This window comes from Stylophora pistillata, chromosome 12, assembly GCF_964205215.1.
Source record: "Stylophora pistillata chromosome 12, jaStyPist1.2, whole genome shotgun sequence".
NCBI lineage: Eukaryota > Metazoa > Cnidaria > Anthozoa > Scleractinia > Pocilloporidae > Stylophora > Stylophora pistillata.
Genome location: NC_142530.1, coordinates 15,333,419 through 15,351,559, shown reverse-complemented (window position 1 = coordinate 15,351,559; position 18,141 = coordinate 15,333,419). Strand labels below are relative to the sequence as shown.

The window sequence follows — 18,141 nt, the reverse complement described above, 5'->3', positions numbered from 1 at the left end:
TTCATATCAGTGAATTATTCACGCATTTCTCACGTGCTTTGACGTTTCGCTTTGACCAATCAAATTCGCTACTTCACTCCACGTGTCAATTCCTTCTGAACGACCTGCATTTTAACACATATTCCAAATACAGGGGACAAAATCCAGATAGGAAACAACCAAATAAGGTGCTCATGCTATTAAGCCTAGGTACAGGCCTTTGAAATATGATCTATAATCACTTCTTTTTTTCAGTGTATCTTCACTTAGTTTGAAGAACGGTCTCGTCTCATAATGCTTTACCTCTCCAACTAGAACGCTTCGTGACAAGACCAAACAATGGCTACGAAGTAGTCAACAGTGTGCGCAACACCGTTGCAGTTTATTCTCCCATAATTTTTCGGACAACAGAGACGATGGACCACAAAATACCTGTGTGCGAGCTTATTTCAGCTAAAAAATTGTAAGGAATTTCTTCTCTCTCCCTATTTAAGGTAAAGTAATTCAGTTTTTTCGTTTTTAAGAAGGTTAAGGTTCTTCTTCTCTAATGAAAAATGAAAACATCAACTACTTAGTATCCCACCTTAACCCAACCAGTCAAAAATATAACTCTTACAGCCGTAACATGCCTAAGTTTTAAAAGGGTATATCGTGGGTTCGTTTATCATTCGGTGATGAGTGGTGATTTGGACTCTGAAAAGTTGAAGCACTTCGAGGCGAGACTTCTTTACCGAATTTTCATTTTATTAATTGACATATATACATTTAAACAGTTCTTTCGTTAATCTCAAATCATTTAATTAGAGCAATCACTTGAGCGATGCTCGAGGAAAACTGTGAGTTACGTAAAACCACATAGAGGCCATTGCTGGTCACCATAACCAATTAACCTACAAAAGAGTAATTTCCTTTGTCATTTCGTAACAATGACTCATAGTAATAATTTAAAAGTAACAGACGTGAGAGGACTCCTCGAATTCCCACTCTCATTTCTTTTTACGCTTTAAAATGCAAGCTTGTATTTTTCTACTCAACATAAATCGCGCACTACTTTTATGTATCAAGCACTGCTATGAGGAAAAATCGAAACATAGACGTCACAGCCGCGCTTTGATAGTTTCAAATAAATAAACCTATTGGTCAATGGGAGCGCGCGTAATAACTTAAAATACTAAGAACTTATTAGCTTCTATTTGAGGATGACATTTGGACACACATTTGACAGTATTAGCATTACAAGCGACAAAGGTCGAAAACATTGTTCGAGACAGCAGATATCATCCACTGGATACACACGAGTATACTATCGCGCCAAGTATCCTAAGGTCATGGTCTTAATTATCCCTCTTATCCTTTTTGTGCTGCAAGGGAGGAAATATAAACGATCAGCTAGTCACGAATGCAATTGACTTTCGAGTGTTCTCTGATACAGCTTGGTGAAAGATCACGTTTATCCCTTCTAAAGTAAAAGGCTATCTAATTTTGAATTAATTCCTGAAGGAAGACCTTCTTGGTGGCTGACGTAATGCTTGAACTTAAGATATTGCTCAGTTACGAGATGCTTTTCGATCACTTACAGAGAAGCGAAATATTCAGTGCATTACAAAAAAAACTCAAATGTTTCCATCTGGCCACTCCCAGTTCGTGCAGATCGACGATAGGAAGTCCTCGTACCAGTCGTCTCAGTATGGCGTTCCATAGGCGTCCATCCTGGGACCGATGATTTTTAACTTATGTCTATCAGATCTACATGAGGTCACTCCACCATCGATGGAATGCGTCCAGTATGCGTACGACACCTTACTGTACAGTCATTTTGGTGTCCAGGGACTCAAGAGCTGTGGACATGAATGAGACTCTTGTAAGTATCACAAACTGGTCCCAGGACTCCAACTTGGCGTTGAACCCTGCAAAGACTAAGTGTATGTTGTTTTCATCTCCTCAGATGTTGTCTTACCATTCTCTTGCTGAACGTCCTAAACATTTATCTGTAGGAGACAAACCCCCCGAGCGTGTTAGCTCTATTAAATTACTTAGGGTTCACATAACTGACACCTTGAAGTGGGATGATCATGTCAAGTATCTCGCCTCATTTTGTTATTTTATTATATTATTTGTTATTATATTATTATGTTATTATATTATTATTATTATTATTATTATTATTATTATTCAAAATCCTATTTACATTCTAACCTTCTTCATCATTATCAATATTATTGATGCGTCTTTATTGTTAAGAAGATAAGATTACACTAGCCCTAAAATACAGTATATATAAAACTTGGTAAAATTCACAAAACTACGTTGGGCAGGCAGTAGCGTTGTTGAGGGAGAAGTCCAAGTCGATGATATCGAGGGTTCTTCTGATGGATCGTGATCCTCTCAGGCACAGCAAAGCCGAACGAATGAGCGCAAAAGACACCTTGGCTTTAATCCATGACATGGTGCTTGCATAGCTCTCTCCCTTCTTATTTGATACTAACTCAGCTAAACGTTTATGGTATATTTTGCATTCTGTACCCATTCCACCTTTTGTACAAAATATTAAAGGCGTAAAAGTTCCATGTTCGACCTCCATGACCCTGTTGGCATACTGACGTTTCTTCTCACTCTCATGCTGCCTCTAAAGTTGCTCGGGAGTCTTTTCACAATAGGATTCTGCATTTGGGTGGCATACCCGAACATCAAAGAATGCAGAATCTTATCTTCTGAACAATAAAGACGCATTTTTATTTTAGTATCGAAAATAATATCATTGATGATGATGTAAAGGATTAGAACGTAAATAGGATTTTGATTGAAATCGGAACTACTATTAGGTGGTTATTTTTTTTTTACTTTTAACTTGTAAATAGATATTTGCTTTGAGTGTTAATAAAGTTTGATTTTTTAAATAAATTTTATTATTATTATTATTATTATTATTATTATTACTATTATTATCATTATTATTACTACTGCAGACTCTTACTTGATTATTTAAGTCCAATTATACTGGGGTGGCTTTTTCCATGGCTTCTGGTTGGTTCTCTGAGTGATAACTTCCAACAGGATTTCCATGACTACAACAAAAATATACATTTGACCCAACTTTAATACTCTGGGCTGACACAATTTAAAATAAAGAAATAATGCATAAATTCTTCATAAATCGCGAGGCATGAGGTAATGTCCCCCCTGGCAACAAGTTTAAACTTGAACAGATCTATATTAAATTCACAGATATGTATTTAAGATTTTCCAAACAAATATTACCTTAGCTTCGGGCAGCTACAGTGTGCCCGGCACAACAGTTTCCACATCATCAAACTCCAACCACATTTAAAGCAAATCCAAAAAGTGACGAGTAAAATTACCAAAATAGTTACCGAAACTACAATGATTGTCCAAGAGAAACCTTTAGAGAGGAAAGAAGACTACGTTATGCGCTGAGTAGTTGTACTTTTTATAAGTGTTAAATTATCCTATTGGAAAATATAAAGCCAATTTACAGGTGTTTGTATGACGATAACCACAGTTTTGATATGAAGTACTAACCAACATGAGCAACACAAAGTGGTGGTTCAAGAGAGTGACATTCAAGCGATATTGACCTAAAGGGAGCTCACCTTAAGAGAAACAAGCTGTTTCGGATTTTTTCTTTTTTCTCTTTTTGCTTGTCTGTTTGTTTGGTTATTTACTTGTCTTTGTGTTGCCCATATTTCAGCTTAAGCACTAGCCTAATGATTGGCGCGCAAAATATCGAATTGTGGAGAGGACCAGCTGGTTAATTATAGTGTCGAGTTCTCTGTCAAGATACTTCAGTCTCACAAAGCTTCAATCAAATCAAGAGTTTAAAATAGGTTTCATAGGGCAATTGGGAAAACTTGACGAATTGCAGGGGATATTATGTAATGGCTCACTACAGAAGATTAAGTCTTACTAGTAAATCCTGAAGTCGGTGCTTTGCTTGCCGGCGTTTTACCTGCTTCGGGCGTAGGTGTTGTTGGTTGATCCTCTGGATGGGGGCTATCTGGCACCTGAGGCAAATGAGTATTTGCATCAAGTGGGTTATCTTTCGTTCCGTGTAAAATCAGCGACCAGTCAAAGAGGATTCCTTGTCACAAAAAAAAGGAAAAGAAATTAAACGGAAACTATGAAAAGGATGAAAAGTAAAGCGAGGATACCGAAAATCGTAGAGTCAAAACGAAATCTATGGACACAGCGTTCTTGTAAAATATCATTTTAATGAATACCTATTTGGGCGTCTTAAGTCAGCTACTTACCTTTGTTGGCACGCTGCGTTTGTGAGTTCTTTATCGTAAGTTTCCACTCTCCCTTCGCAGTTTCACCCCAAAGATGCAATGTCATGACGACCCAATTCTTTAACTCTTTTAATTTGAAAAAGCTATCAGAGAGTCGATAATGTGTCAGATTGGTTTCAGTTCCGCTTGGTGATGTTAATTTTATCTCCAAATCTCCACGGCGGGTATAGTTCAGGTTGAGTTTGACTTCCACGTGCTCCAAAAAGTGAATCATAACTCCATTGCAAACTCTCTCCATGTCTGTCAAATCAACTGACACGTCCAATGGCTCATAGGACGGGATCTGCCTTAAAGAAAGAAAATAAGCCAATACTCAAGGTATTCGCCTTCTGGCTGTAGGTTAAGGAGTTTTCAATCACGTGACTTCCAAGAGAGTTAGCCTCCTAAGGTGCTAATGATGCGAGACATCCAATTCTCTAAAATATTCAGTTCATCGCGAGCTATATACAGCTGCATCAATTTACGTACAATGTCACAAAATATTGCTTTTCAGCCTTAACAACTTTTGCATGCGACTTCAAGCTGTGGTTGTTACGGACTTGGTTGTTTAAATTCCTCGATGTTTGTTCTAAAAAACGTATAACTTCTTAGCGCACAATAAACATCCAAATTCTGGAGGAGCGTATCAAACCAAAACAAAACAAAATATATATATTTATCAAGTAAACAAATTAGAACCCACATTTAATGAAAGACGAAATATTAGATTTTTAACATACTTTTTTACACCAATGCGTTCGATAGTGCAACTGCTTTTTTCTGGCACCGTTGACCAATTAGCTGCCAGTGAAACCATCTTGCTAGCGTCCATCAGGCCAAAGCCAACGTAGTCATTAACTGCGTTACAATCAACATCACAGACAAGACCGTGTAAGAACAAAACTCAAGAAAATCAAAAAACATTCAGGGAATTACCACGTCGTGATCGGCTGGAAGGAGTTCAAAATTAGTGGTTTATTTTTTTTCATAATGTACAGACTTGTTTGTGCTAATACTTCGTAATTGTTCAATATTAATTGTACATACTCTTGATGTCATATTAGAAGCTTTAAATTCGGATGCAGGGAAATGAAGAAAATCCACACGGACTATTGTGAGACGAGCGGAGATTGTTGAACACATTCACCTCATATATTACAAGTAATTAAAGGTGACATGTAATTTACTTCCTACGAACCAACTAAGTATTTTCGGAACATCCTGGTCAAACGGGTCATCATTCTGGATTGTACATCAGCATTTATTTATAGAAAACAGCTAACTTGGGTAGCACAAATAAAAAGCGGATAAAAACCTATCACTCACCCCTTAAACCAACTTTATTCACAGTCCAGTCACCTTCTTTGACACCTTTCACAGCAGCGGGTCTAGCACTGCGCACAATAATGTGCTGAACATCCCTCCATGTGAGATCTTTACTTTTGGAGAAAAATAAAAACTTTTTGTTTTTGCTGTTGTCATTGGCCCCTTTGGGTTTTGCGTCAGAATAACTGGAGTCGAAGGGCAACTATGGCCATGTAAGGTAATAACTTTGGCTTTAAACTACGTGTTATAATCAGGCAGATTACTCACTTCGCACTTAGTGTTAGAGCAATGAGTCCAGATGCCATAGCTGCTGCTGCTGAACTACCCCCAAAAGTGCTGTCACATTTGTCTCCAAGACCCGCAGTTACCTGTAACAATTCAGTTTATCACCGTTAAATGACAAGCTTAGGAAGCCAGGATCACAGTTTCATACTTTTATGTCAGAATAGATTATAGTTAGTCATCTTAAGTAGCTGCGACCTAGGAAACAATCATTATTTCCCTAATAGAACCAATTTTTATTGCTCCGATAACAATGCAAACATGCAGATGAGTAAAGAAATTTATCATTACGGCAATTACCCTCGCCCTACCAACCCTACCACCGTCAAACCCATCCCCCCTTCTCTCTCTCTTCCTCTCTCTCCCCCTCTTTCTCCCCTTCACTCTCTCTCTCTTTAACTTACAACTGGACTTGTATCTTTTCCAAAGGTACTCCGACTATAGGTAACTGCCATAATCCCTGCGCAGTGTTCACCATAGCTTGGAACTAGACCATCACTCTTAACACCTGTTATAGCAATTGTATAAATACTGTTTGCATAACCATTAAATGCACAACAATCTTTAACGAAGCGTCCTCCATTTCCTGCGGCAAACACATAGATTGCACCTTTGCCATTTCGACCCTAAAAAAGGGAGGTGACCTTCAGTTAACAAGTAAGAAATAATTACTCGACTAGCGCCAGCCAAGTTGTCTGATCAAAACTATTTTCGCTCAACACAACACTTTTTTGGCCGGACAAATATCCAAAATGTCAAATTTAAAAGAACTCTCCCCCACCCTTTAACCAAACAAGTATATAGTTAACACTTGGTCAAACAATACGATGATAACATCTTAACTAGTTTCAGTTATGCTTGTTTAATTCGAAGTGTTCCATTTGTAAGCAAGGAATCATTCAATTTGTTGCAGTGATGTCCTTTGTGGGCCACCGTAAAAACTATCCAGTTCTAGATAATATCGCGTCTCTCAAATTACACTTTAATTAAATAGCTACAACATACCCTCTCTGCACCTTCCTCTAATGCAATCTGTGTTAAACGGCCTGGGCCGTCAACTTCATATCCGTTCTCTTCTGGTCCCCAGCTGTTTGAGTAAATATCAATGTGGTTTCTTTTAAAGCTTAGCGCTTTGGCCTCCTGAGCATCTGTAGCCATTTCATCATAAAACAGCCGGATACCTATAGTGAATAAGAAAATGGGAAATCTGTTGAAAATAAGTTCTTCTGTCTCGCTTAAGATTACTTCCCACCTTCAGAGGCCGAAAAAATCGTTTTTTGACTAAATCGACTGTGCGAAAGGGATTTAAGGTATCCTTGCTTTACACCTTCTGCCCTTCAAGAACGCAAGATAAATTTTCAATAGCGCCCCCTTAGAGTTTAATTACACGAAAGTGCCATCAAGTTAGCAAGAATACCATAATTATGACGGTTTTAAATTTCATTTAGGGTGTTTACAAATTCATTTACACCAATATACTTTCATCTCAAAGTAAAGCACATTCTTTACTGCTATTGTGCAATCAACCATGACATTTCTGACAGCTACATTAACAACTTTCGAATTTCAGTAAGGTTTGTGTTCCAGTAATTGCTTATTGCTTCGCGGTTTAAGCAACGCGGGATGTAGGTTTGCATAAACATAATTCATGTAGCGCATTTTCGGACAGTTAATGCATTAATATTTCTTCCACCTCTAATGCCTCTCACTGTAGACCTGTTCACCCCTGAGGTATCTGCAACCAAAAGGTAGTCTTCGTACTCATCTTCAAATACCCTAACAAATCTTTTTCGATTCTCGTTTGGAACACGATTAGTTATTCTGAAAGCCATTCCTGCGAGAACTACTACTTTCTAGCACACTTAACGATCTTTCATCAGAGTGTTCACCAAACGCCTGAAAGACGGTTTCTGGAATAGTACTTACAAAGGGAGACCAGGCTTACCTCCAATTTTTGCGCCGTATGCCAGACCCATTCCACACCTATTATTATTTGCCACAGCAGCTATAACACCTGCAGAGTTTTCACCATGCCTGTTTTAACAGAAATAATTACATCAATGGAGCTCATTACCGTTTAACGCTTCGATTTTTAATTCCTGGCGAAAATAATTATTAATTTATTAGATTCGCCGACAGGCAGGGACCCCGCAACAGCTTGCGCCAATTACTGCGGCGCAATTACTCTACCAATTGAGCTAACCAGGAGGCAATTATGGTTAACTCTGTCTTCTTATGTCCAGATGTTTATTTCCGGCAGTGAAAAACACTATCTTCACAGCTTGGCATGTTTACAAAGCTTTATTTTGTTGTTCTGTGGCTACTTGCCAACTTGTTTGTTCCAAAATTTCAATTCTAATTAACGAAAAAAGGCTAGAGAGGAGTACGGGAAATGGTCGGGCATAGTACAAATTGGCAGACAGCATGACAGCTTCGGCTCAGCTCTGTGTTTTGTGCTCTGATAGAGCACGCTCTTTGAACCTATGACAACGCCCGTTACATTTAACTTCAAAATCGTACAATTTCAGAAATTTCGTCAGGAACGTACGCAATTTTCTGGCTGTGAATTCTAATAAACAACGATTCAAGCATGCTTAATCTACTAAGTCTCGTAATGCAAGAATTTCGTTCTTTTTAAGCTACTTATCAGCAAATTTACAATTCTTTCAATAGAGCTTTGGTCTCGACAAATAGCTTGGTAATTTTTGCCTTGTCTTTTAGTCATAGTTTTTGGGTTGACCGCGATTACCTGGCAGACCCGACACAAAAGTAAGTCTCTTTTCTCCAGCACAAGTTGTGTCCGCTATGTTATAAAAGAATAGGTTCATGCTTTTAGCTGTACGTGCCAAGAAAAACTCTTACACTTCTCTCGTGCTCTCTAAACTTCCAACGCGCATCCCTAACACATGGCTTTTACGGCTAACAGTTAAAAGTTTAGTCATTTTACGATTAACAGTTTAAGTAATTTCGCAGGAAAAAATTATCGAACAATTTTCTTAAATTATCAGAGAAATTCCCTAATAATGTCTGTTCCCAAAACTACAATAAAAAAGATAGGTCACTGTGCTTGTTTGAGAGATAGGACGGAAAAAAAATTTCCCTATTTATGCCTGTGCTGGCGCTAATCAAGCGCCTCATTTTATCAGTTCATCTGTTTTTCTTCTTGCAAGCGGTACATTTGACGTACAGGCATCGACAAAAAGTTTTTTCGATGTGAGGCGTTTTCGATGCAAAAGATAGTTTCTTTTTAAAACAAAGAATGCATTTTAGGGAATGCCAAAACTTTGGATCTACATTGCTTTGCACTCATAGAAAGCCTGCTGAATTTACACGACTTTTCATGATTTTCCTAGTGCCAAACGTAAATTCAGTGACTTTTCAGACCTGGAAAATGAAATTATACAATTCCATGACTTTCCAGGTTTTGTGTAAAAACCCTCACACGTATGATTTTCATATATTCACAATCAGTTACCACTTCAATGGTAAGATATCCTTAAAACTGAATGGCTGATATTCCAGATTTTAATGATAAAAGCTTCCATCATGACTGTTTATGCAGAAAACTTTAAAAACAGAATTAAAGTAAGTAATCGAGTAACTATGTGTTGTGTCGTTACTATGCACGTATATGGTATCGCTACCACATATGGGATGGTATTGTTTTAGAGAGCACGAGGTCGTGAGATTCGGGTCGTTGTTACAAGACCGGTTGTTAGAATAAAGGCATCTTTACACTGGCGACGAGCACGGGATCACCAAAATAGATCGATAGTGGAAGAAATGGCTTTCAAAGATTCCGCAATTTACTCTTTGCGATAAACGTCACAGACAAGAAAAAGAGGCGAGCGTTGTTGCTCCATTATGCCGGCAAAGCCACGAACACAATTTTTGACACGTTACCTGATACCACACCGTGCGAAGGTGAAGACACGTTCGAGAAAGCTGTACAAGCCCTAACAAATTACTTCACTCCCAAACAGAACCATGAGTACGAGATTTATGTTTTCCGTCAGGCGAAGCAAGAGTCAAATGAGCGCATTTCAGCCTTCCACACAAGACTAAGGCAACTAGCAGCGACCTGTGAATTTGCCGACGTCAACCGCGACATAAAAACACAGATTGTTCAAAGTTGTAGTTCTCACAAGCTTCGCACAAAAGCGCTCGAAAATCCGTCGTACACTCTGACGCAACTGTTAGATGCCGGAAGAGCCATGGAGCTATCACAAAAACAAGCCGCCAACAAAGACGAGACTCAAACCGTAAACAAATTGTCCTCACACGATAGCTATCGAAGTCCGCGAAATTGGAACGCTAAAGCTGGCACAAGCAAAGATGGCGGACGTGCAACTGACAAGAAGTCACGCAACCGGAAGTCAAGCGGCGATAGTCACAAGATCCGGAAATCAAGTGATAAATGCCGAAACGGCGGTGGAGACTACCCCCATCCTGGAAGAAAAACGTCCTGTCCCGCTCATCAAGTAACTTGTCGGGGCCGTGGCAAGTTAATCCACTTCGAGGCACTACGTCGATCCAAAAGAAAAGGGAGTAGCCAAAACAAATGCCGGGCCACAGTGACCAAAGTGAACGAGGACGAATGAAGTGACAAAGGTGAAGCATACACATTTTCTCTGAGCACGAAGACCCTGAAGGATCAGCCTCTCTTCAAAATCAAGGTACATGAACTGACAGTAACGCTTATGGCTGACTCTGGAGCGAGCATAAACATCCTGGATGAAAAAGAATACCGCAGGTTACCCAATTGTACCAAGCTTGAACCGAGTAATGTAGAAATCTACGGTTACCAGTCAAAAGTTCTCCTTGGTGTCCTGGGAAAATTCAGTACCACGCATGAGTAAGAGACGAAAAAGCTGCGCGCCAAGTTCTATGTAGTGAAGGGATCCAGTGGCTCTCTGCTCAGCTGGAAGACTTCACAAGACCTTAGTCTGCTTCAGACAGTTCAGCAAGTCAAACTCCTACCGTCCAAACTGGAAGCAGTAACACCCTCGGGTCTAGTAGCAGAATATGACGACCTGTTTCACGGGCTAGGCAAACTCAAGAACTATCGGATAAAATTGCACATCAACGAGGAGGCAAAACCCATTGCGCAGCCGCACAGAAGAGTCCCATTCCATGTACGTAGACAGCTAGAGGAGCAGCTAAAGCGAGACAAAGAGTTAGGCGTAAAAGAACGTATCGAAGGCCCTACGCCTTGGGTGTCCCCAATCGTGATCGCACCTAAACCAAAATCTCCAGGCAAGGTAGGAGTGTGTGTTGACATGCGCCGGGCAAACAAGGCAGTCAAACGTGAACGCCATGTCACCCCCACGGTGAAAGAGATGATCGGCGACTTATAAGGAGCCAGAGTTTTCAGCAAACTAGATCTCAATCAGGGCTACAACCAGCTTGAACTGGCACCCGAATCAAGGTACATCACCACCTTCAGTACACACATGGGTCTTATATGGTACAAACGTCTCAGCTTTGGTATTTCCAGTGCCGCTGAGATTTTTCAAAACGTAATCCGCGAGACACTTGAGGGCATTGATGGCGCAATTAACATCAGTGACGACATACTAGTGTTTGGAGAGACGCTCGCAGAACACGACAAGAACTTGAAAGCTGTGTTCCAGCGACTTAGAGAGAAAGGTCTGACCCTGAACAAGAGCAAGTGCGAATTCAGAAAATACAAGTTGAAATTCTTTGGATACGTGTTCTCCAAAGATGGTATCTCGCCAGACCCGAACAAAGTTGCAGATGTCGTAAATCTTCAGACACCATCAACAGCATCAGAAGTTTGCGGCCTTCTGGGAATGACAAATTACAGTTCAAGATTCATCCCTGACTATGCTACTAAGACAGAACCCCTGCGCAAACTCACCCACAAGGGCCAATCGTGGTGTTGGACAGAAGAATATGACCATGCGGTCAGCCAATTAAAAGAAGCACTTGTAAGCGCCCCTGTTACTGCCTACTTTGATCTAGAGTAGAATACGGAGATATCTGTCGACGCAAGTCCAGTTGGCTTGGCAGCCATCCTCTCTCAAGTGGATCCGAAAATTGTGGACAGTCATGTGATCACCTACGCTAGTTGTTCTCTTACAGCAACCGAACAGCCGTAGAGCCAAACAGAGCGCGAAGCCCTTGCTGTAGTTTGGGCTTGTGAACATTTACACCTGTACATCTACGGGAAGCCGGTCTACACTGACCACAACCCTCTAGTGTCTATCTACGGCAATCCGAGTCTCAAGCCACCTGCGAGAATCGAGAGATGGGCTCAGCGATTTCAGCCGTACCAAATCACAGTCAAGCATCGAAGAGAAGTTAATCCTGCAGATTACCTATCGCGTCACCCAGCAAAGCATCGGGCTGAAACGAGCAAGCAACAGAAAGTCGCAGAGGAGTACGTCAGCTACCTCGCAACCCCCTCTACTCCCAAAGCCTTGAAGACACAAGAAATAGAGACAGCCACTCAGGATGCAACTGTGCAAACTGTAGCAGAAGCCATTGCGAACGGCAGTTGGCACCGTGAAATCAAGCGTCCCTGTGATGATGCCGTTGAGTTTCGCCTTCTTGAGAGAGCGAAGGATGAGCTTACCGTAAGCACGTCTGGCAACCTTATTCTACGTGGAACCCGCATAGTCATCCCAAAGAGTCTACAAGATCACGTGATCAACCTCGCACACGAAGGCCACCAAGGGCTCGTGAAGACCGAATCACTGTTAAGAGAGAAAGTTTGGTTTCCGCATATTGATAAGCAAGTTGAAAGCAAGGTGAAGCCTTGGGAAGCCTGCCTGATTGCTACTCCGGAATGCAAGAGAGAGCCCTTACAGATGTCATCACTTCCTGTAGCGCCTTGGAAAGAACTTAGCGTTGACTTTGCTGAGATCCCCAAAAAAGAGTATCTCCTTCTGAATACTGACGACCACTCAAGGTACCCAGTCGTGGAGATTGTGAAATCAACCGCAGCAACAACGGTCATACCAAAGCTCGACAAAGTGATCTCAGAGTTTGGAATCCCTGATGTAGTGAGATCTGACAATGGGCCCCCGTTCAACAGTAAGGAGTTTACAGCATTTGCAGATGACCTTGGCTTTAAGCATTGGAAGGTGACTCCAAAGTGGGCACGGGCCAATGGTGAAGTAGAAAGATTTGTGCACACCGTAAAAAAGGTGGTAAAGACAGTAAGGTTGGAGAACAAGAGCTACAAGCAAGAATTAAACAGAATGCTGAGGAACTATCGCGCCACGCCGCACAGGACTACAAAGAATGCTCCAGCGGCAGCACTGTTCGGCAGGCCAATGAAGACAAAGCTACCTGGGATGATGACACCCTGCTCAGACACTGCTATCAGGCAGCGTGACCAAGCAGCAAAGGCTAAAATAAAAGGAGCACGCGGACAACAGGCTGTAAGTCAAGCCATCGGCTATCAATGCAGGCGACATTGTACTGGTTAAGAGAGACGAGACAAAGAAGAAAGGTGAGACACCGTATAACCCGATACCGCGAACTGTTGTCAAGACAAGAGGGTCCATGGTCACGGCAGAAAATACAGAAGGCGTCCCTATCCCGAGGAATTCTTCATTCTTCAAGAACGTGCCCAACTTCAAGACCCCCAGTGAAGGGAACTCCAACGGTGAAGGTCCTCCGTTGCAGCTCAATGATGCACCTGCCAGGTGCTACCCCCAGCGTGCGCGAACACGCCCAGCCAAGCTTGCTGACTATGTTCTTGACTGGCACTCGTCTACATGAGAACTTTTTACAGGATTTTAGGGCTTTTAGGAACCTAGACACTTTTTGTGACTCTTTTTCTATATTCAGTTGTGTTTATTTTCGGACATGTTGTGTTCGTTGTTTGATTTCAAAGAGGAGAGGGATGTAGTGTCGTTACTATGCACGTATATGGTATCGCTTCCATATATGGGATGGTATTGTTTAAGAGAGCATGAGGTCGTGAGATTCGGGTCGTTGTTACAAAACCGGTTGTTAGAATAAAGGCATCTTTACACTATGTAAAAACAACTTCTTACCCATATTGAGGTAGTAATTTGTCCCTTGACAGAGGAGAGGTATCATTTTCTAGCAAATCCCAACTTGCATCTTTATCCTATATGGAAAAAGTTAGATCAAAATAAAAAATATTGAATACCTGCGAGTGTAAAAGGAGAGTAACTCTTACATACAAAAAGTGAAACAATAAATGCATCATGTGATGAAGTTTAGCCAATGCACTTTAATCCTGCAACCACGGACCTCTTACCATGATGGTGGGCTGACTATTACTAATGGTAATAGGACAGTGAGAGGAGTACATTTCAGGGAGCAATAGATGAGTGATTTTAAACTGGCCGAACATTTACAGCATGGCTAGTTTAAAATTACCAAGTTGAACATAATTAATCCTGAATTGCATGACACAAGGTCTAATTACCAATTAATTGAGCCAATACAAAAATGCAAGAAATTCAGGAATTAAAAATCTATTGTAGGAGCAAATGCCCTTCTCCTTGATACTAAACAATATTCACTTGACCACTTAATTTGGTCCATGTTCATTTTCAATCTGAACCTCTAAATTTGCTTCTTTATGAGAAATGTTCATATTAATTGGCTAGCATTGGTCAGTAGTCTTTTATTGGCTGATGGCTTAAAATGCTTTTAAACACTTTAAATAAATATTAAATATTTGTAGGTTGTCAAACTGTCCACTTTGGCCTGTCAAATTACAACTCATTTATTCCTGGCTTGCAGGAATAAATGAGTTAAAATCATCTTTTGTGCTATATTATCTCTGTGTTTGTATATATGGACACCAGCAAGTATTCAAAGAAGGTACATGCTTGTTTGTTCATAGATCATACCAGAGAAGACTGAAAAGTGAACATCCCAGTAAGCTGTTCATAAAGTTTTTTTCTGGTGTGTACAAAAATATTAGAAGGATACTAAACACAATAGCCTTCACTTCACTTGAAAATGTGCTCGTTTTAGCACAATTGATCTAGTGATCATAGAGATGCGTGAGCTCTGATTGCTTGAGAATTACATCATATTTCAATATAATCACCTCAAATGAGGTGATCATATTTCAATATAATCACCTCACATGAGGTGATACTAAAACAAAATCAACTGAGAAACAGATGCCACTTAATTTGCTTTATACACCTACATAGTTGTCTTTAATCTCAGGGTGATCTGGATCAAATCCTTCATCTACCACAGTGACCACAACACCTTGGCCAGTTATGCCCTTCTTCCAAACTTCAATCACATTGTAGGTTGGGCCATCATCTCTGTTCTTAAATGGGAAAAAATCAAACAAAACAATTAACTGAAATGGAGGAGCTTACACCATAACCTGTTAATCTGATAACATTTGATTACACTATTACTGACTAAATGAATATTATGTTACATTATGGTAAAGACTGTTTTTGTTGTTTCCTTGTTTTTTTTTTTTTTTTGAAAAACTAGAACTATGAAAAGGAAAAGTTTCCTGTTAAAATTCAACAAGCCAATGCCTATTTCCCACCTGGGGAAAAGCAGTTTTATGATGAACAATTTTAACTGATAACTGTATGAGAGTAAAATATTGTCGCACTAGTGAGCATAAATATTCAGTTAATATTTAATACCGACATGATAAGTTCACACTCACAATGTACCACATAGCTGTCCAATTTGTATCCCTTGGTGGGAGTGTTACTGTAGATTTTGATGTTGATGTTGATAGCCACTTACGGGTCTTTATTACCTGCTGCTGTGCTGAATTAACCTATGTGCAATTCAACATGCAGAAAAGATACAAAAGTAGTGACAGGTAAGAAGAAATGACGCATGTGCTGCACTCTTTGTCATAAATATATGTTAATTACCTTTCACATGAAAATGTACACATTAGTATAAGTTCAATAAGCTAAGAAAGATTCACTCAATCTCTTTCTGTCCAAAGAAACTTACATTTGGCTCTGCAGAAATTCCCTCCTGCACATGAGTGGCAGGTACTCTGGATTTTGTTATAACCTTCCTATGTTGAAAACTGTAGTAATTATTCAGAATCTATTAAGAAAAGCAAGATAGATACAATCCTGAGGACAAAAAATGTATTGCCAGGCAAGAAAGCTAGGTGGTGGTTTAATAGCTAAACTTACAATTTACATTACACTATGTATAGTCAAGTCTGTGTAATGAGGGGAAAAATAGAATGAAGAAATATGCCCTGTAACAATATGGGTTCATATTTAGTGAAACCAGATCATCCTGGGATTCTTTGTAGCCAAAGTCATAAAGACATGAAAAGAATTCTCCTTTGAAGAATTCCTTACTGCAAATAACAATTGATGAAGAATACTTTCCTTCAATTTGAACTAAAGCAAGAAGTTTCTTTGATATCAATGTTAAAATAAAAATGATAAAAAGCGAATGTCATTTTGACCCACCAAGGTCATTTTCAAGTTTTAGTAGAATAAGAGAATTTTGAAAAAATCATAAATCTAATAGCTAAAACACAGAGGGGAAAATGTGTCAGAATTGCATCTCTCACTTTAAGTGAGCTGAAATACTGGCATTAAAGCCTTCCATATTGTACATGACATCTCCAATCACTTGATGTTTAGTCACTGGATACCTCTTACGCAGAGTCAATACTACAATAAATATAAAATGAAGTTTATCTCAACAAAATCAACTTGATCATTTCTTGTTTTAGGTTTAGTCATATTTGGGAGTTACAGCACAGTGAGAAAGAAAAAGAGAAAGAAAGGAGATACTGTCATTTGTTCATTTGATAATTAGACCAAGGATTGATAAATTTTCACAATTTTCTCTTCCTTTTTTTTGGTTGCATTTCTTTCTTTCTTTTCTTTTTTTTTTTTTTTTAATCTGTTGGCAACTTGTGCTGTAATTTTAGTTGCCAAAGTTTAGTTACCATATTTAGTTTTCACTGGCCATAGTGACGAAACTGGTCACCGCTTGGGGTGCTGACCAAAAGTGTATTATAGTATTATTAATACAATCTGATAGCTGCAAGATACATGCTCTACTGAGATGATCTGATTGGTATGAGCAACTTACCACTCTTTTCGCTGACGTAGTGTCAATAGTCCATTTTACAGTTGTGTGCTAGGTTGCCAAGCCTTTGAACGGGAGTGAAGCTAGAGGTGAACTTGTTATGATGCAAACCTTGCTGCCTTTCAAATGTTAATCACTTTGTTATCATGCTAACTAGATTCAGGTCTCTATCACGACAAGGTCATCTTCAGCCTCACTCTGAATCAAAGGCTTGGCAACGAAGTACACAACTGTAAAATGGCCTATTAAAAAAAAAAAACAAGTACAACTAAAAAATGACAAGTGTGGCCAGCACCGTACAATCCTACGTGACCAAAGCTATGGCGAAATATTGCTCTGCTGAGAATCAATAAGTCGATTTTATATCTGGTTTAATTAGATGAGGAGCGATTCTTCTAGAGCTATCAAACGGACTAGTTTAAAGGAGAAAGACAAATTCAGCATCGCTACATTCCACAAAGGCAACAAATTCAACCGCAAAATAGCCTCTCTACGTCGCATGTAAAAAGCAGAGTTGGGACATGTCACGAAAACTCCGCACTCGAAAACTCAGATCCCTGTGTGATCCCCAAGCAAGCAGGCAATCAGACAAAAGTATTAGGCTCAAAAGCGGAGTTTGAGAAAAGTCGAAAACATTAATTTGCTTACAACGGAAAGAAAAAGATTTCACACGGCAGAGGCAATGAAGTTGTTCATGATTAACACGATTTACCCAATAGTGTTGAGTGGTTCTTTCGCACGCTCTTGTGGTCAAAGGCAAGTAAAGAAGGCAAGTCCTTACAACCACTATTTCAAACGGCCAACATTCTGTTATTTATCTCCTTACCTTGCCTTCGTTTATGAAGCCATGTTTACTCGCCAATCTATCCGCTTCTTCATTCCCACCGTCAATTTGAACTGACCATCTATTCGAGTACTGAACGGTGCCCACTTTCAAAACAAGATAACAGAGAGATACAAAATGCATCCACCACATCATGGTCAAACGCGGAATTCAGAGTTAACTTGACTAAGTAAGAGTGGATGCTCCACATTCAATCTGATTTGTATTTGAACAATCAAAGAGGGGGGGCTGCTAAGCCGCTACTTCCTTTTAATAATTTGTAAGGGTCCCGCTGGTAAACTCTGGATAAACTCCCCGCCTCAAAGTAGAGTCTTTCGAGCCACAGAGAAATTTTCAAGTAAACTAGAGCCTGAA

The 18,141-nt window shown here is 39.8% G+C and overlaps 1 protein-coding gene across 3 annotated transcripts; it reads right to left on the bottom strand.

Moving 5' to 3' along the window:
• Nucleotides 1-702: 702 nt before the first annotated feature.
• Nucleotides 703-18,012, bottom strand: LOC111347316 (furin-like protease 1). Of its 3 annotated transcripts, none has more exons than XM_088740679.1 (16): nucleotides 17,770-18,012; nucleotides 15,834-15,932; nucleotides 15,532-15,648; nucleotides 15,043-15,171; nucleotides 13,904-13,980; nucleotides 7,819-7,907; nucleotides 6,879-7,054; nucleotides 6,278-6,499; nucleotides 5,859-5,959; nucleotides 5,592-5,704; nucleotides 5,006-5,123; nucleotides 4,248-4,573; nucleotides 3,905-4,078; nucleotides 3,238-3,379; nucleotides 2,954-3,044; nucleotides 703-1,895 (listed from the first exon to the last, which is right to left on the bottom strand). In XM_088740679.1, exons 1-15 carry the CDS (start codon nucleotides 17,920-17,922, stop codon nucleotides 2,972-2,974), a joined length of 2,109 nt encoding a protein of 702 aa, XP_088596805.1. In that variant the 5' UTR covers nucleotides 17,923-18,012; the 3' UTR covers nucleotides 703-1,895; nucleotides 2,954-2,971. The 3 variants fall into 3 exon arrangements, with proteins under 3 accessions (XP_088596805.1, XP_088596804.1, XP_088596806.1); XM_088740678.1 differs by having other exon boundaries at nucleotides 703-1,817; nucleotides 17,770-18,011; XM_088740680.1 differs by having other exon boundaries at nucleotides 703-1,817; nucleotides 3,947-4,078; nucleotides 17,770-18,011.
• Between the last annotated feature and the right edge of the window lie 129 nt (nucleotides 18,013-18,141).